Source organism: Parasteatoda tepidariorum, chromosome 4 (assembly GCF_982258835.1).
Source record: "Parasteatoda tepidariorum strain Cologne lab strain chromosome 4, Ptep-v5.0, whole genome shotgun sequence".
Taxonomy (NCBI): domain Eukaryota; kingdom Metazoa; phylum Arthropoda; class Arachnida; order Araneae; family Theridiidae; genus Parasteatoda; species Parasteatoda tepidariorum.
Genome location: NC_141758.1, coordinates 84,976,953 through 84,998,157, shown reverse-complemented (window position 1 = coordinate 84,998,157; position 21,205 = coordinate 84,976,953). Strand labels below are relative to the sequence as shown.

Genomic DNA, 21,205 nt, shown 5'->3' with positions numbered 1-21,205 from the left:
CATTTGTGGTCCTACTTGGAAAACCAAATTCGTGCTGCCACGCTACCCCCTCGTAATGTGAGGGAATTTCAGGACCAGTTGGTGAGCGCTTGGTACCAGATACCTCAGACTACCTATCAGCACATTGTGGAATCAATGCTACGGCGGGTGCTAGCAGTTTTGAGGGCTTAAGGTGGTCCTACATGTTATTAGCAGGATGGTCATAATGTAATGGATCTTCGGTGTATATATATATATATATATATATATATATATATATATATATATATATATATGGGTCATTCTCACAAAAACAGTCATTTTCATGTCCCCAGTATATTTTATGCTTGTTTTACAGCGTACGAAAAAAAAAAAATTCAGGGAAAGTGTCCTTCAGAATGCAAGCTAACAAAAGAATAAAAATAAAAGTATCAATTTTTATTTTTTATTTATTTTAGGTAATTAAAATATACCATTATGTCATTCCCTCACTTGTCCCCACTGCTGATTTAAAAAAAGAAAAAAAAATTTCTGAAATAAAAATTTTTTTTTACAAATTCGTGTTTTTTATTTCAGAATACTGAAATATAGAATTCAGAAAATCAATTTTAATTTTAATTTCTGATAAAAATATTAACACAGCACTATTTTAAACTTTGTCCCCAGTGTTTCGCGTCATTCCCTCACAACAATGTTCTTATCACCTGCAATCTTCTTAGAATAAAAATATTTTAATAAAAACTTCAGAAGTTAACAACTGGCATCATAGAACAAAATTGCAGTATGTTTCCATCTTCAACTTAAAGAAGCTTTGCTGTGGAATAAATTTGAATGAATCAAACCAGGTAAAATTTTTTACGTTTGTCATTCCCTCATGTCACTTTTTAGAGTAAAATAAAATACAACTTCATCGAGAAAGTGGATAATTATATGTTGCTTTCTTGTATGAATATAATTGTATGTGATTAACTTCAGAAATTAATTAGGCCTAACTGTTATTTTTAAATTTTATTGAATTCGTCATTCCCTCACTAGTGTATAAAGTGAGGGAATGACGCTGAAGTAAGGGAATGATTCAAGATGAGCATACTATCAAATTTTTTTTTGTTCAATCGTGCCAGCCAATTTTATTTCCCAAACCTGTAAAAACTATTAAATATATAAGACTAAATTATAATAAATATTAGATATACTTATTTTGTTATCATTTTCAAAACTTTAGGTAGATGTAACTTAGATAAAAACATGTATTAAAATAAAATATCATTCCCTCACTATTAGTGTCATTCCCTCACTTTTTAAATAGTGAAAATAATTAATTTACTTATTAATTAATTTGAAAAATAAATTAAAAAATTAATAAATTAATTTATTAAATTAATAAATTAATTTATTAAATTAATTAATTTATTAAATTAATTAATTAATTATTAATTATTATAAATTAATTAATTATAAATTAATTATTTAAAAAATTAATTAATTTAAATATTAAGTATAATTTATAGGATATATACTTTCTTTATAATGCCATTACATATTTCTATTAATATAAAAAGTTTCAGAGCTTTTTATTCACTTTACTTTTTTGGGATTTTATGAACTGAAAAATGACAGTTTTCGTGAGAATGACCCATATATATATTCACACTTCACTATCATATATATATGTTCACACTTTTGCATGAACATAAGGTATGCACATGCACGGAAGTGGAACATTGAGAAATTTATTGGACAAGGCTGACAGAGTATCGAATTGATACTCTGACCATAAAAGAAATTGGATGGCTGGGTTAGGGAACCCTAGATAAGAAAAAAACATATTGTCTATAATAGCTGCTAGTAAAAACTCGTACTACTTTGGCATTGACTCTATTGCCAACAAAAGAATAAAAAGTTAAGTTATTGAATTCAACTTAAGCATATTATTCATGACCATGCTACTACTGAAGATAAGCCTGAAGATGAAAAGAAAACTTTCTCTGTAATCTATATGCAATTGCTGCTCTCGCAGTGATATAAAAATGATAATTTGAGACTTTTACGCAAAAGTAGAGAACACAGGCTTTCTGAGGTCGACCTTAAAGTAAGTAAATACTTACAGAAAAAAGATGGAAAATTCACAAGTGATAAAAATGAAGTGATAAAGAGATGCAGAGTATTTCATGGAACTACTTGTAGGAAAAAATATTCATAACACAAAAAGAAAACCAAATGGGAATAATTAGAGGAATTGATGATGGAATTGAATATTATGGCTCCATTAGTGAAACAAACTGTTAAAAAGTTAAACCGCTATAAATCAGCTGGACCAGATAGGATAAAACTTGAACTTATAAAGATCAATGATCTGATGCCATCCATGCAATTATATATAATGTTTGGCTAAAAAGGAAACTTAATGGGCTAATATCTGCCCAATATATAAAAAGGGGAGGAAAAAAAATTAAGCGCTGCAACTACAGAGGAATAACCTTGATGAATACTATTTTTAAAATCTCCTCTAATATATTATATATATATCTATGCATTGAAATAGGTATTAAAGAAGCAAAAGATATAATGTCGATACAGATCATCTTCTTTAATTTTTCATTTTAAGACAGCGTATGATAGCATAAAGCAGAAAAAGTTAAATGAAGCAATGACTAAATTTAAATTCCCAACAAAACTTATCAGTCTTTTCAAAGCAGCTCTTTCAAGCGTTTGATGTTACATCAAAACACAGAATGAGTTTCTTGACGCCCTTTTTTTTACTGATAAAGGTTTTGAACAAAGTGATGCCCTATCACGCCTGCTTTATAAATTATTGACATTATGCATTAGATAAGATCATCAGAGATGTAAAGACAAACAAATAATAGAACTTAATACAACAAATCATTTAAATGCATGCGCGGACGATCTTGATAATACAGGCAGATCAAGGCGGACTTTTAATGAGGCGTTTGTAGCTCTTCTGACAGAGGCTAAAATAAATGGGCCTACGCATCAACGAAAAGAAAACAAAATGTATGGACGTGACCAATCTAGTCTGGTAGTGAACCATTGAGGGTGAACGGTCACACCACTGAGAAAGTCACTGAATTTAACAAAAATGAACGAAAATGAAATGAAAAACTGTTGAGTTATTTAATTGAAAACTAATAAAAATGAACTGTTACTAACGAATAAAGAAGTTGATGCGGGTGAACAGATGCTACTCTGGTTTAAGAAACCAACAAAGATTACGACTCAATTGCAATAGAACGAGACTCAGTATGCATGAAACACTATGTCAGCGAAAGGCTGAGATTGAATGAACCAAAAACAGGTCACTAATCAGGGGTCTGTTAAGAAGAAATTTGGGTCCGTTAACGGACCCTTCACAAAATATCTTTTCATAAAAACGGACCCTTCACAAAGTAATTTTTCTTTTAATCGGACCCTTCACAAATTTGTTTATCTTCATGATTGTTTTGTTAATCGAATAAACCCTTTCCAGGGCAGAAAACAAGAAAGATGGATGTAAACGAATTAAGTTTTGTCTTCGGGAGACGATTCTTCCATTATTCGTCCGAAATGAATAATCTGAGTTCAGCAGTATAGGCTAAATACCAAATATTTGCATGTTGCATCTCTAATTTAGAAGTAGAAATTGCTGTTTATTTTTGAAAATTTAAATTTTTTTAATTATAATTTTACAGTGCCGAGCATAATCTTGTATCTATTTACAGTTTAAAAACTCCTTGGAAAAAGTTTTCTGCAATAACCGGACCCTATTTGCACAAATTCATAAAAGCGGACCCTGGTTGAAAGAATGCGAGTAATTTTTTCACAATTTCACGAAAACCGGACCTTTTACAAAATGTCTCGACAGGCCCCTGCTAATGCAGCAATACCCAAAACAGTATTCCTGTAATAAGTACTAATACAGGAATACCCAGAAACAGGTTACTTTCATTTTGATGACATCGAACAAATTTAAAAACATTAAAAGAAACTAATTGGAAAAAATCAAGGGCAAGAGGTGTTGCTTATGAGCAACGGAGTTTCTGTGCAACAAGCCAAGCACCTCCGATCGATATAAAATAGGTAAACATTAGCGGGCACTGTTGATCGAAAATAAAATAGCTGTTGAAGCTGTTGAAAAAAATCAAGCATCATCGGAAAAACAAAACTAGACTTCGTTGGAGAAAAAAAACAACAACTTCTTGCCCTTTACCTGTAGTGCCAAATATAAAGGATAATTCTGGAAATACATTAATACATATTTTCGGAATCATAATGTATACAGGAATGATCAGTTTATTTATGCATTATCAGATAACGATGCTTCACAAACAAAACCTAAGCATTTGCATACCAACACGAGGCGTTTTACACTTTTTATAGCAAGAGAGAGATTCAGATTAAGTTTAACATTAATTATTATTTAAATATTCAACATTGATTATTATTAACTGATTATAAATACCATTATTGTATGTCTATGAACAGTACACGAGTGAATAAATCTCGATTAAACTGAAGATCCCCGAACGATAATCAATAAACCCCATTTAAATATTTCAAAGATCATTAACCTTTTCCAGAAGGGGAGAGGTCTAGCACGGGACGGTGCTATCTCCTCCTCCTCTTGCTGTTGCTCTTCAGTGTCTGTCTCTGCTTTCTTCTCCTCTTCGACCTCTTTCTTTTCCTCTTCTTTTTCTTCTTCCACCTCTTCCTTCTTCACGTCCCCTCCTCCATTCTTAGGTGCATCCTCATCCTTTGGAGATGGGGTCTTCTCCACTTCCATCTCCTTTTCTCCCTTCTTTTCTTGCTCTTCCAGTTCAGCAGTCATCTTCTCACCTGCGGAGAAAAGAAGATTTAGGTTTAATAGGATGTGTACTTAAAAGGGCAAAGTTGCATTTAAATCTTTCGTTTCTTAAGAAGGAAAAAAATAATTCCATGTCTGCCTCTCTAATACAGGAATGATCAATATTACTAAGGCCGTTGCCCTTAAACACCAGTAATAACCGGTTTATACACTTCTTATATATATATATTTTAGGATCATTTTATTTTATATTCCGTAACATTGATTTGTTGTTGTAGTTTATTTACGTCGCACTAGAGCTGCGCAATGGGCTATTGGCGACGGTCTGAGAAACATCCCTGAGGATGATCAGAGGACATGCCATCACAATTTTGATCCTCAACAGAGGGGATGGCACACCCACTTCGGTAGCCCAACGACCTACACGCGAAGTCGAGCACTTTACGGTAGCACAGTTTAACGAGGACCCATACCGCACATCCTCGGTCCCTACACAGACTGATCCAAGTGGGTCACCCACCCGCACACTGACCGCAGCCAGTGATGCTTGACTTCGGTGATCTTCTGGGAACCGTGTCTTAACGATCAGTCCACTGCGGGACTCCGTAACATTGAACAGACCCAATTCTGAGTTTACAACTATCAATGCTCAACTCCGTAGCCTTGTAATTTTGAACCTAACCTAGAAGAGAAGGGAGTTCCTGCTTAAAAGCATTGGGAGAAACTAGCACTTTGTAATGGAATTAATCCACATTTGGAAAACTGCGAAACTTCCCACGGTTTGCCTGACGGCAAGGGGATTCTATCACAAAATTCGTCTACTACTGAGGATATTTTTATGTCAGAATTGTGGTTGGTGCGAGCCGGGGGCAGAATTTGTATAGACCAGCCACTGCTGGGATTCAAAGTTGGGTCATCTCATTCGAAAGCAAACGCTCTATCCCCTGAGCCACCGCTGCTCTTAAAGGATCATTTTATTTCATTTTTACTTCATATCCGTCGTTGAACAGCCAACCCAATTTTATGGGTTTACGACTATTAATGTTCAACTCCGTAACCTTGTAATTTTGAACCAATCCAGTAGACAAGAAGAAAACTCCTGGATCACTACCCCCAGTGGTTTTTGATTTGTTATGGGAACATGGGGGAATTTGCGACTCGACAGATTTAACGTGCATCAGTCACCATTTACTACACGCGGAGTCTTCGGCAGGCTGGGATCGAACCCTCGGACTCTTGGACATGGGCCCAGTGCCCTACCAACTATCCCAGCCTCTTAAAGGATCATTGTAAAATATATATTAAAAAAAGAAAAAATATATACGTCAATAGGAGTAGCATATAAAATGTGTGAAAAAGGCAAAAAAGGAATCAAAACCAAACGAGTCACTTCAGAGAAAGGTAGTACTGAAAACATCAAAACCAGTTTGATTGACGAAGGTAACTGAACGGAATTGTAAGAAACACTTCTAATTAAGATAGTGTTTTTCTACTGCTTAAATATTAATGCGTATTATCGCTCATATATTTACCCCAATGTGTGTGTTCTTTAAATTAATTTTCAATAAGAATTCTTGGAATATATATTAATAGTGATCATGAAACATTATGAAAACAAAACAAATTTCTATCATTACTTTTTCCATTCGAAATATTGTAAAACTAGTTTCTAATTACAGCAATTTAATAGTTTAAAAATTAACTAAAATAAACTAAAATTAGCTACAATGCATTTTCAACTTAATTTAGTCTTCATCATGGGTTTATTCAATAATTATTGAAAACTATTTCGTGCTAAAATATATGAAATCTCAAGAATCATTTTTTGAATTTGTTACTTTCACTTATTAAAGCAAGTTTTTATTAATAAAATAAAGCATATAAAAGTATTTTATGGGAAGTCATATTTATAATGAATAAACAAACCTGCAAATGTATGTCATAACAATAAATAAATAAATACAATTCGGGTAACAAATGAAAATTGGAATTTTAAGAGAGGTTAAACTGAAAATTAATTTTATAAAATCTTTTGCGTAAAAAATATCAATTTCACACAATCAATTAATGATTTCATAATAAAATAAGGCATATAACGTATTTTTGAGTAGCAAATGAAAGTTGTAATTCAAGTGAGTAAAAGCTATAAAGTTTCAAACTGTAATCTTATTTTTTTAAACCTTTTTTCTTTTGTAAAAAAAAAAAAGTAAGATTATTAATAAAATAAATTTCATTTTATACAAAACTTTTCGTTATTTACAGACTTTTAAAATCCTAATGGGGGATTTCATAATTAATGGGTTGTTTCACACCATCATAAATCAAAACATCGAATTCCGAATAACCCAGAAAAATTTCTAAATTCTAGAAGCTGATGAGTGCTTTCATCAGGCGCAGGAAGCTCAACGATTCATTATAATAATGAACTCGCTGCCTGATTAATCTTCATTGGTGAAATTCAAAAATAAGTATTGTTGAAATCCAGGAAAGGGGGAAAGAAAAAGCCGTTACTATGGCAACGCCTTAGTTGACTTAATGGTACTCATTAAGAAATCTTTCACGTAGGGTATCAAGGGAAGAACGATGCTGTGAGCACCTGTGCCCATCTGGAAACCCAAAAAGAAATAAACTTCAAGTTTGTCATTACAAGAGGAAAAAACGGGGATTATTTAGCGAGTTTATTTCCCTTGACTCCGCGTAGAGAATCAATTTTACAATTAAAACGTTTGTTAGAGATACAAACTAGTTTTTCTTTTTTTTTTTTTTTTTTTTTCAAACTCAACTTGGTTTTCCAGTCAATGCTCTTTCATAGTCGTAAATTGTTTTTCCGCAATGATTGAGATAATTTTTCGTATTGTTTTTTGCTGTAACGGAGATAACACTGGGGAACAAACTTGTTTGTTTAGTGAGATTTTTTTAGTAGATCTTAAAACTTTCGTATCGCTGATTTTAAAAAACTGCAATCGGTTTCTTTTTCCTAGGTATAGTTTTTTCTAAAAATGAAATTTTTAGTTCATTTGTTATCAAAATACACAGGTTTAAAAACAGTAAATTTATCAGGGATTCACGTAAATGTTTTGACTAACTACTAGGGGAGTTAGGGCACATCATTAGGGTTAAAATTGTATAGGAAATATTGCTCCAAAATGCTGTTATGCGCCGCTAGGGGCACTTTCCTTTTATGAAGTTTTTCTTAGGGCGTTTCGGAACAGGTCATAACAGAGAAGCGCCCCAAGCCAAGGCCTGATTTATCATAAGGCCTGAGAGGCTCTGGTCTAAGGACCCCACATTTCTCTGCCCTCCTATATGTTACAAATATATTCCATGAGCCGCGATGGCTCAGAGGATAGAGCGTTCGCCTTCCAATGCGGCGAACCGGGTTCGAATCCCAGTCGATGCGAATTCCGCATCCAGCTTGCGCCGACCACAATGCTGACGTGAAATATCCTCAGTGTTAGACGGATCATGGCGGGTCCCCTTGCCGCCAGGCTGACCGTGGGAGTTTCTCGTGGTCTTCCTCTCCATGCATTGCAAATGTGGGTTAGCTCCATCAAAACGTTCCTCAGCGAAGGCAAATTTCTCCCAATACTCGATCCAGGAGTTCCCTGGTCTTCTGGATTGGGTTCAAAATTACAAGGCTACGGAGTTGAACATTAGTAGTCGTAAACCCATAAAATTGGGTCGGTTGTTCAACGACGGTCATAAAATATATTCCATATATTCCACAACTATAGTTAAGCCGTGATGGCTGAGGGGATAGAGCCTACGCATTTCAATGAGGTGAACCGGGTTCGAATCAAAACGATGGCTGGTCGATATGAATTTCGCATCCGGCTTGCACCGACCACAGTGCTGACTTAAAATATCCTCAGTGGTAGACGGATCATGGGTTAGAGTCCCCTTGCCGTTAGGCCAACCGTGGGTGGTTTTCCTCTCCATCTCGATATAGCTTAAAGCGAACTGAAAACTTTTTGCACACAGTTATAAAATTTGTTTAGACAATAAATCCATGCAAAAAATAAATTATGGTTAGTATTTATGTTATTTTATTTATTAATAGTCGAAAAAATTTTGAATTTTAAGGTATAAAATTTTTTATAATTTTAAAGAATGTATTTTTACATGGCAAAATACGAAATTTGAGCGAAATTGGTAAAATAGTTTCTGAGAAATTTTTTTAAAAAAAAGTCATATTTTTTTCGCAACTTAAAACATCGTCTTGAAATTATTAATTAGCACTTTTTAATTAGCTTAATTAATCGCACTGAGTTCTTTTATCTCTGCTTAGTAAATATTTCTTCAAACAATTCTAATGGCAACATTTATAAATTTGCCGTCTTGCAAAAAAGGTTTTTTGTGTAATTCACCACTTACAACATCACCGACACCGTTATTTTTCATGGCAAATTCCGTGCAAATAGTCACGATTTGTATTTAAACAAATTGCACTCTAAACTTGCGAGCGAAAAATTTGTGGAAATATCTGTCGATCTTGAATCACGTTAGTAAAAATTATGTCTCGTTGTATTGTTCTCGAGATGGAACAAGAAATTATTCAAATACAATTCAAGGAGAAAAGTATTTTTGTAATATTGCATCTAATTTTCATGACTTACTCGTTAAAAAAAAAGAAGAAAGAAAAATCCAGTTTGCGAAACTTAGCGATATTGCTGTGAAAAATTGCAGTTTGTGAGACAGAAGTGGTGTTAAGCAATTTTATTTGTATATAAATATTAAATAAGTAAGTATAAAAGTTATTTTAAACCACAATATTACTGGAAAACATAATTTTTTTTCCTTACAGAAATGTAAGTAGAAAATTTTAATATGTTTAAATAAAAATATTAGATAAAATCATTAATTGAAAAGACTATAAATAGTATCAATACATTAATTCAGGGTCGGGATTCGCAGGGAGCTGGACTCACGTTCATGAAACGGGAGTTCGAATCCAGTCACATTAGTGACACCTTCTATATTTTTACACAAAGATTCTTTCATAAAGATATGAATTCATTCACTACATATTTCTTACTTAACACAAAGACAGGCACGAAGGAATGTAGTTTAGTGGTTTATTGGATTTAGATACATTTGCAGGATTGTGTGCTGTGCTCAATTTAGGCTTATAAATCTTTGCCAAATAGCAGGACAGATAGCACAATACAGTGAAAAAGAGCACGAATATGCACCCAGGGTAACAGCGGGATTCGAACCCGCTACCTCCACGCTTTGCACAGCGTTTGGCTGGCCATACCGCTTGAACAGGGAGGCCCTTCATGCTATGTAGAACAAAAACAAACTGATTACGCATCGAATTTGCCAGGTACACAAAACAAAAATCTATAACGGTTAAAATAAATTATGTAACCAAATAATAGATCTAAGTTAGGTAAAAGACGTAGACGAGAATTATATTTCAACAAATTCGCCGATAAAACGCTATATTGAATGCTAATTAACTTCTCGTTAATTAGCATTCTATAGCTATGTGGAGAAACTTAACTTTTAACACGTCATTTCGCTTATAAACGATCAGCTGGCGCTGACGTCATAGACCACACATTGGGGTATCACTGTTTTCTTCTTCTTGAAGCACAAGTACCCAATTATGATTGAAAACGATTATTTGCATAGGAAGCAATTATAATTGAAAACGATTATTTATATAAAAAGTAATTATAATTGAAAACGATTATTTATACAGAAAGTAATTATAATTGAAAACGATTATTTATATAAAAAGTAATTATAATTGAAAACGATTATTTAGATAAAAAGTAAATATTTTCAAAGTATAATATTCAGTAGATTTTTTAAACTCAAGGAGGAATTATTCACGTATGTAAAAATACGTCAAAATGTTTTTTTGAAAATTGATTTTTTGTTGTTGCATTTTTCCCATTAAATACAGCTTTTTCTCGGTTGATTTCAAACATTATTTATTAAAAATAAAAATACATTATTTTAAGGGTTAAAAATATAGAAATGTATTAAGATAATCACAAAGGTCCAATTCCCCCAGATTAGGTTGGGTTGATTCCGCAGCAATGGAAGTAAGAATAAATTGCAATGCATTTTTTTGGAGAAACACTCTTATCATTACTGTAGCAATCAGAGACGATAATAACCATTAGGGGAGATAGCATTTCAATCGCCCAAGAGGGATGTTCCAGCAATCTTATCAATTTTAGGGGGTGACAATTCCCTATCCATTACAACTCAACTGAGACTAATTTTTCCCACCCTCACAACTACCGGAAGAACAGTCGTAAAATGACTCATTCTGTCATTTTATGGCAGAATCGTGATTTATCTTCTTTATTTCTTCTTTTCGAAAAAGTTATTTCAGAATTCATTTCGCCATATTGCTTAAAACAACAGGAAAATAATAATCTGAAAAAGATAGAGGGGAAATGCGATTTAGCCATTTTTTTTAGCCGCCGATTGTTCTAAAAAAGAACGACAATTTGAAAAATCCTTTTAAAAGTGAAGGAAAGATATAAAAGTGTAGGGGTGTATTCTGCTTAAGAAACTAGAAGATTTATTCTCACAAAATTTCAAAATTAGTTACAAAGTTCAACAACAGATGGAGCTTCTGATAACAAAAAGCTATAATGCTTTCTGTTCTATACTAGATTATTCCAGTTGAAATATTACATCGGAAGATTGTCAATTTTGTCCTCAGACTGCGACACATCCTTAATGCGAATCATAGTTACATAGAATCATAGTCACATACTTAATGCGAATCATTGCTTCGAAGCTTTTCAGAGGTAACAGGGCCATCTGTTGAAAAACATGTTAACTAATTTTGAGAAAGCTATTAAATCATGGTTTTTGCTGCATGCCAGAACATCCCAACTACTAATAATTGTACGGTTATCAGACAAATGTTTCCTATTTTACAAATTTTAACAGCATCACATTGTTTCTGTAAATCGTGATTATTTTGTAAGAGTTGTTTTATAGTTTAGTTTCAGTTAACAATGCCATCTGTAGAAAAAGTTTGTAACTAATATTGTAAATTAATGATAACAAAGAAAAGGGTTTCCTAAGCTGCAGAAAGTATAATTCTATATTCTTTTTAATTGATCATTTCAAATTGTAGGACATCTTCTGAGATGGTCGCATTGACAGCGCTAATAATCAAAATTCGCTTTTTTTTTAAAAAAAGAAATTCAAATTAATTTTGTTTTGGTGCTTAAAATTGCCGTTATAAAATCTAGAATAAGTTAAATTTTCTTTCTAATTTAATTCACCTTTTAATTAAAAAGCGGCGCAAAGACTAAGAAAAGACCAGTAATTGGTGGATCTATTTAATACCCTACTGCTCCTTTTATGTTTCCTAACACACCGCGAGAAAAAAAACCATAAAATTCGCACTTTGGAACCATGTGGGATAATTTAGGATCATTTCTTTTATTGGTTGAGGCAAAATTCCTCGGTAAAAGGACTTTCTTGCTGCTGTTAACTGCCAGCTTATTGATTTCCTCACTTATATTGCTCTCCGCAGAACAACAAACTTAATTATGCCACTTTAGAGTTGGAAATAATAAAGATTAATGTGAAAGCTTACAAAAGAATTAAGAAACTACACCGTTTTTACGTCTGGAAGTACGTAAAAACTAGATAAAAACTATTACTTTCTTAGGCATAAATGTTCAAAAACAAGTAAAGTTTTTTTCATTTTTATTTTCTTTTAAATGATAATAATTATTAAATTATAAAGATATTAGAACTGATGATAAAAAGAAATTAATAGGATTAAAATAAATAAATAAAAGGTTAAGTGGAAAATTTATCAGAAAGAATAGATGATTTCAATGATAAAAATTATCACTAACAAAACAGCTTCATAGATAAAAATAACCATTAAAAATAGCTTTGATGATAAAAACAATCATGAACAGATCGTTTCACAGATATATATATATTTGTATAAAATAGTTTTAACGAGAAAAATACGAAATTAAAATATGTATATATTTACATAATTTTATCATTTATTTTTTTGATTTTAATTTTTTTTATCAAGTCTAGTATTTCCATAAACTTATGAAAAGATTATATCTGTCAATAAAAAGAAATCAATAAAATGAAATTAGAAATGAATAAAAATAAAAAGAAGAATTTTTTTTTGGGAGGGAGGGGGGATAAATTTATCACCTAGTAATTGCAAGGATAAAAATCTAGTTACCGATAAATTATCAGAAGCCAAATAATTTTAAGGATAAAATGTATTATCACTGGCAAGATAATTTTACAGATAAAAATTATCATTAGCAAGAACGTTTTTATGATAAAATCGATCATTGATCAAGACCATTTCGTTGATAAAAATCATCAATATAAATGTAATTGTAACAAAAAATACAAGAAATTCGTAAGTTAAGGAGTAACTAGCAAAAATTATATTTCAATTTCTAAAAACTGAAAGAAAAAAAAAAACTGATTTTAAACTTCGTAGAGATTTATTTTTTTCTTCAATTTCCGTTTATATATCCCATAGCAAACTTCCTAAGAGCAGTATTTTATTTTTTATTCAAATTTAATTTTTTTAAATTCGTACTGCACAAAAGTTCTTTCCTATTTGTAACTCGAAATGTATTTAGATACACTTAAATGAAAAAAATAGCAACATACAATGCCACATCATGGTTTTCAAAAAAAAAAATGCAACTGATTATTAACACGCAAAGTTGAATACAGACACTGTTTCTAGTCGGTAAAATACAGTTTAAAAGGTTATCAAAATAAAGTGAAATTCATTGTATGAACAGTGTTCTTTTTTCTCTCTTTCCCAATACAATGTAAATAGCTATCGCGTGTATCATTAATTTTCCTTATTATTACCACATCGAATCCAAAAAATAAGATACAAAATCCTCACGTGCGGTTATCAATAAATACCAATTAACAACGTATCAGTATTAATACTCCATCTGCTAACAAATATGTTACATATTGCAGCTGTCACAAAATATGCTTTGCTAATCACCCTTTATTTAAAAGTGAAAATGTATCAGAAAGCTCCAAAAGTGGATAACCTCTATCAACTCACGCAACTACATACACTCAGCCAGTATAAACACAACGCTGGTTATACGACCCAGCCTTGCAAAACCTTGAAACTGTGCCCTCGACCGTAACCTACACGTATCCTTCCTGTACACGCAATACAATTCACTTTCGTACGCTTGTTTATCACAGAAAGTCGTTGGAATAAGGTGTCCGGACAAATATTGTAGCATAACGAACCTGAAACAATGGAGGTGCTACAACACTCTTGCAAGATTTTTGAATGAATTCTTGACACAACTACTTCCGTGTGTAGTTTGTTCTTAATGAATAGGAAACTGGCATTGTGCTGGGCGTATTTGCTGTTATGGTAATGCAAGCATTGCCTACCAGTGTTTGCAATGAGAGAGTAGCGAAAAATTATGATCTTTCATAATCATATAATAACAAACCGATAATGATTTTAAGAAAGGACTTCAAAAAATAATTAACGGATGGATCTGAAAGGGTTAAATTATCCAAATCAATGAAAGGATCAAATTATTGCATAGCTGCCAACATGGATAGGCAAAAATCCTGCAGATTTTACAAACCGATAATGATTTTACGACAGGATTTCAAAGAATAATTAAAGGATTAATATGAAGCTGTCAGCATATATATATATATATATATATATATATATATATATATATATATATATATATATATATATATATATATATATATATATATATATATATATATATATATAACATAAAAAACTTCAATTAATCTTTTTATGTTAGTTCTTTTCTGAATATCCTTTTATTTTATTTTATTAATCTAATCGAAATGCTATCTCACACTATTAAATTCACATCCTGTCCTTAAATTCATTTTTTGGCTCAACTATGCATTAATTAAAAGCAGGACATTTTCCCCTTTAATCTTCGTGGGAATCACTCAACCTATTCCATAAACCAATAGTAATTTCTAAGATTTCCATCTTTTCCCTAAATAGAGACATTTACGGATTTTACTTTGCAAGAGTTTCCCTAACATATAACCGAGGAGTGCAATTTTTCGTGTACACTTTTCATGACTGCTATGTCTAATAATTAATAAATAAATTTTGTACCCTCCTTCTCTGCCTAAGACCTGTTTTAATCCTTCCACTCGGCAACGATATATATATATATTAGGATGAATGCACTACTCAATAGAAAAATCTTAAAACAAAATTTGCAAAATGGAGTAGACTCAACGCAATGTACCACTCTATGCAAAAATCTTGAATTTAGGCAAAATCTACTCTTATCAGAGAAAGGAATCCATCATCCTATATAAAAATATTCACGTTATCTAGATATAGTTTACGTATGAAAATATTCGTTCTCTGTTTATTTTCCTCTACTGTTAAAACTTGCATAGATAGCAAAAGTACTTTCTTACGTAACAAAGAAATAGGTCCCATTTTAAAGTTTTTTTCAGGGATAAAAAAAACCGTTAGAAAGTCGTCTATCTGTATCTCGAAGAGGCCCCAGAGCTGCAGCAAAATCACACATTTTATGGAGGAGTAAAAAAATATATAATAAAAATACTTGGAACAGAATGTCAAGGTGAAGGATGGAAAATACAGACCCAGGAGAACCCCTGACCTTTTACTCCCCACCCATGCCCTAAAAAGTAAAAATAAAAAAAAATGTTGCACAGAGAAAGGAATGGAGGTGTTTAAGTAAAACCTCTTTCTGAGAAGAATTTTATTTTCGTTTAGGGAATTTTCCTACTGGCTTTAACATTGTGGGTAGAATTCGAAAGAGGACTCTTTTTAAGCTATATAGTGTTTGTACGTTTAAAATTTTTAATATATTTACTATGGTTTATTGACTAAAACTATTCAATTCCACACAAGATTTGCATGCATTTTATAGATAACTAAATAGTTTGAAAGAAATAAGAGTATTTTTTTACTTTACTAATTGAGGCCTACAGTTTCCCTCTTACATGTTACAGTTTAAGTGCAGAAATGAGTTACGCTGCAGATTTTCTAGGGTGCTAAAAAAAATAGTTTCATTTTTCAAATTACCTAGATAATCTGAACATTACTTAGATAAGATGCACAATACCTAGACAATCTGAACATTACCTAGATAATCTGAACAATACGTAGATAAGCTGCAAATTACCTAGAAAATCTGAACATTACTTAGATTAAGCTGCAAATTACCTAGATAATCTGAACATAACTTAGATAAGCTGCGCATTACCTAGACAATCTGAACATTACCTAGATAATCTGAACATTACTTAGCTGCAAATTACCTAGATAATCTGAATATTACTTAGATAAGCTGCACATTACTTAGATAATCTGAACATTAATTAGATAAGCTGCGAATTACCTAGATAATCTGAACATTACTTAGATAAGCCGCACTTTACCTACTAGGCGATCATTAAAGTGAAAAAAAGATCTTTGCTGGGACAACAGCAAAGATCTTTTCCTTTCAAAGATCAGCAACCTTTCTGTACGCTTAAATTAACATTATGTTATTATTTTTCGCTGTCCAAAGAATAAAGTTATTACAATCAAACAATCAACATATTAGTTGATAGAATCAATCTTTATAATCAATTATAGAATTATACTGCAATATTGTTACAGTTACGGAAATTACCATAATATCATTAATTTATCTTTCGATGTCTAAAGAATTAAGTAAATACAATCAAGTACAGACTTTTAAACTTTAACGAATACGGAATCCGTTAATATGCATATTATATAGGTAAATGCGAAAAAAGATAAATGTATAAATATAAGAAATTATAAAGATACTCCTTGCATTTTTATAATAAAATTTATACAAAATAAATACAAATTATCCTTTTTTTTTTCTTAAAAAAAAAAGGGAACAAAGATTAAATTGAAACACTTCACATTGAAAAACTTTAAACATAGCTTAGATAAATTTCAAGACAAATTAAAGACATCCTATTTTATGTTAACAACTAAAATATATAAAACAAAAATTTTTTTTCTTTAAATCAATATAGATTTATCGTCTGCAACAGAAAGGCTCATTAAATTTAAAACGATATTTCAAAAGAGGATCCTTCACTGCAGACAATCACAAATGAAGAATAAAGTGCTTTTAATTAACAAAAGTAAAATCGAAAATAATATCGATAAACAAGCGTTCACTAACTTTTTTACGCTTTATTTCATTAAATTCTAATGACATACTTCAAAACGCATTAACTTTGGAGCAGACGAAAATTGCTTTAAGTTAAAATGTTCTTCCAAGCAGAAAACGATTGCTTGTCGCTTCTTTTTTAAAGATCGTTCGGAAAACTTCATATTCAAGTAATTGAAGATACGTTCTTAAAATAAATATTTGCATTTACAGCTGTTTGTTTTCGAGAAGAAAAAAATAAATAAAAATGCAAGTTAATGAATGCATTTCAATTTATAAAATAAATAAGTCATTTGATTTAATTTAAGAAAGAAATTTCGAATTTTTATTCTGAAAATGAAACATTAGAATATTTTTCGACACATTTTGGTGGTGGTAATTATAAGTTAATTATGTATGTCATAAGGAGTAAAAATAATTAAGTTATTTTAAAAATGTTGAATTTTAGGATGCTTTTTACGATTGGCTAAAAGATATATTAATTGCATTTATTTGCATAAAATATTTTTAGGATAAAAACTTTTCTTGTCATATGTTCTATCTATTGTATTGCATGCTGATGGTTATTTTCTATAAATAATTTTTTTTTTTATTCTCGAGATTTTATTTTGTTGACAGTGTATAAAATTAGGGTTCAAACGAAAACGAAGTAGAAATTTTAAGTTGTTTTATTTTTTATCAAACCATTATCTATGTATAACAGTACTCCATCTGTACTGAAATGGTTGTACAATGCTTTAAAAAAAAAAAAAAAAAAAAAAAAAAACGGATTGCTTTGAATAACTTTTGATTTATTGATCAGTTCTTTACATTCTAGGACTCCATCTTATGGTTCGAGGACCTTTTTCAACGGATTCGAAATTTTTGACCCCCAAAATATTGGAGGTACCCGCAGTCTCTATAGTTTAGTAGAGAGCGATAAAGTTTGGACACCCTAATGGTAATTTTATTTTTTGCGTATTTCGCCATATCTCGAGAACTTTTAAAATGAATTGAAAAATCTTTGCTCACAATTATATAAAATTCATTTATCCAAAGATAAATTTAAAAGTTATTCAAAACGGATTGCTTTGAATAACTTTTGATTTATTGATCGGTTCTTTACATTCCAGGACTCCATCTTATGGTTCGAGGACCTTTTTCAACGGATTCGAAATTTTTGACCCCCAAAATATTGGAGGTACCCGCAGTCTCTATAGTTTAGTAGAGAGCGATAAAGTTTGGACACCCTAATGGTAATTTTATTTTTTGCGTATTTCGCCATATCTCGAGAACTTTTTATATGAATTGAAAAATCTTTGCTCACAATTATATAAAATTCATTTATCCAAAGATAAAATCACGCAAAAAATAAAAGTTAATAAATATTATTTTATTTAGTAACAGTCGAAAAAATTTTGAATTGTAAGGTATACAATTTTTGATATAATTTTAAAGTATCTAATTTTACAAGGCAAAATACAAAATTTGAGCAAAATCGGTTGAATAGTTCCTGCGAATTTTTAAAAAGCATATTTACAATTTATATTTATTTACAACTCGATTTATAATTGTGTGGAAAAAAATTTCAATTCTTTTAAAAAATTCTCGAGATATGTCGAAATGTGCAAAAAATAAAATTAACATGATGGAGTTCATACTTCGGACCGCTCTCCTACCAAACTATTGGTGACCCTATTTTCCGTATTGCGGTTACCCCCTACGATTTGGAAGTCAAAAATCGGAATCCGTCGAAAGTAATGTATGCTTATTCACAGAAAGTACGTTTTTGTGTCTGTTTTCATAACTTGAAATATTGTCTGCACTAATTAATTAGTATATTTAAGGTTACCCCCTCGAACCATTAAAATTGATTCCCAGAACGTGAAAATCCGATTATCAGATCAAAAATTATCAGGGTGGTCCGTGGCTCTTTTTTTTTCTTTTTTTTTTTTAATTTTTTATTTATTAAAATAAATTATGCGCCATGATCAATTATTTTTTTTTGGTGCACATACAACTTAAAACTTCATTTTAAATTATCAAATTAAAAATCTATTAAAAACTGCGGAGTTTAAGATCGTAATCTTAAAATGTTCATTATACTTCCATACATATTTTTCTAATTAAGGAACAAGTAAGAACCTATAAGGTGGCAGAAATACAGCAATTTTAATGTTACTTTAATAAATAAAAGAAAAAAAGAAGAAAAAAACAGCTACTAACAGACTAACCATTTTAAAACATATAAAAATTCAAAACTATGTTTCATCTGAAAAAATGTAAAAGAGATACGCAAATTTGCAAACACTTTGCAAGAAAAAAAAAGCGTTTGTCGAAGCAGTGAATGATCGACAGACATGTTTTTTTCTTAGTTAAAGATCACAATTTCTGATATGAATAATTGGCAACATAATTTGTTGAATATAACTTCCACCTGTTTCTATGTATTGGGTGAAAAAAACTATTTGTTTTTATTATTTCATTTATATTTGATTTTTAAAAATTGTTCGCAATGAAAAGAATTTTTTTAAATTGGACAGAGATAGAAGTATAAATATTTAACAGTAATTTCGAGCAGAAAAAATATTTTTATACTTAAAAAATTAAAAAAAATTTGTTTTAAAAAATTGACATTTTGCATTCAAAATTAACAAAATTTTTAAGAATGATTTATTATCATCAAAATCTGTATTTAATCAATTTATGGAATCAATGTAGTTCTCCTGAACGAAATTACTTCAATTCAGATTTTACAGAATTATTCTATTCGTAAATACGATTTCAGAATCATTTTAATCCTAAATAGAATCTCTGAATTATTTTAATCGTGATAAAACAATTCTACAATTACTTCATTTCAGACTTTTCAAAATTATTTTATTCAGAAATAGGATTTCAGAATCATTTTAATCCTAAATAGAATTTCTGAATTGTTTTATCACGATTAAAATTATTTCATTTCAGACTTTTCAAAGTTATTTTTCATTCAGAAATAGGATTTCAGAATCATTTTAATCCTAAATGGAATTTCTGAATTATTTTAATCGTGATAAAACAATTCTACAATTATTTCATTTCAGACTTTTCAAAATTATTTTATTCAGAAATAGGATTTCAGAATCATTTTAATTCTAAATAGAATTTCTGAATTGTTTTATCACGATTAAAATTATTTCATTTCAGACTTTTCAAAGTTATTTTTATTCAGAAATAGGATTTCCGAATCATTTTAATCCTAAATAGAATTTCTGAATTATTTTAATCGTGATAAAACAATTCTACAATTATTTCATTTTAGATTTTTCAAAATTATTTTATTCAGAAATAGGATTTCAGAACCATTTTAATCCTGAATAGAATTTCTGAATTGTTTTATCACGATTAAAATTATTTCATTTCAGACTTTTCAAAGTTATTTTTATTCAGAAATAGGATTTCAAAATCATTTTAATCCTAAATAGAATTTCTGAATTGTTTTATCACGATTAAAATTATATCATTTCAGACTTTTCAAAGTTATTTTTATTCAGAAATAGGATTTCCGAATCATATTAATCCTAAATAGAATTTCTGAACTATTTTAATCGTGATAAAACAATTCTACAATTATTTCATTTTAGACTTTTCAAAATTATTTTATTCAGAAATAGGATTTCAGAATCATTTTAATCCTGAATAGAATTTCTGAATTGCTTTATCATGATTAAAATTATTTCATTTCAGACTTTTCAAAGTTATTTTTATTCAGAAATAGGATTTCAGAATCATTTTAATCCTGAATAGAATTTCTGAATTGTCTTATCACGATTAAAATTATTTCATTTCAGACTTTTCAAAGTTATTTTTTCTTCAGAAATAGGATTTCAGAATTGTTTTATCACGATTAAAACTATTTCATTTCAGACTTTTCAAAGGTATTTTTTATTCAGAAATAGGATTTCAGAATTGTTTTATCACGATTAAAACTATTTCATTTCAGACTTTTCAAAGGTATTTTTTATTCAGAAATAGGATTTAAGAATCATTTTAATCCTTAATAGAATTTCTGAATTATTTTAATCGCGATAAAACAATTCTACAATTATTTCATTTCAGACTTTTCTAAATTATTTTATTCAGAAATAGGATTTCAGAATCATTTTAATCCTGAATAGAATTTCTGAATTGTTTTATCACGATAAAAATTATTTCATTTCAGACTTTTCAAAGTTATTTTTATTCAGAGATAGGATTTCAGAATCAT

At 30.3% G+C, this 21,205-nt stretch overlaps 1 protein-coding gene across 1 annotated transcript in view; it reads right to left on the bottom strand.

Annotated features, from left to right (window-relative positions):
• The window catches only part of LOC107441543 (neurotactin), a 90,536-nt gene that overhangs the window by 14,952 nt on the left and 54,379 nt on the right, over nt 1–21,205 (bottom strand). The window contains exon 3 of the mRNA XM_087161509.1: nt 4,548–4,812. Coding sequence (XP_087017635.1) covers nt 4,548–4,804 — 257 coding nt within the window. The 5' untranslated portion in view covers nt 4,805–4,812. The remainder of the gene's footprint in view (nt 1–4,547; nt 4,813–21,205) is intronic.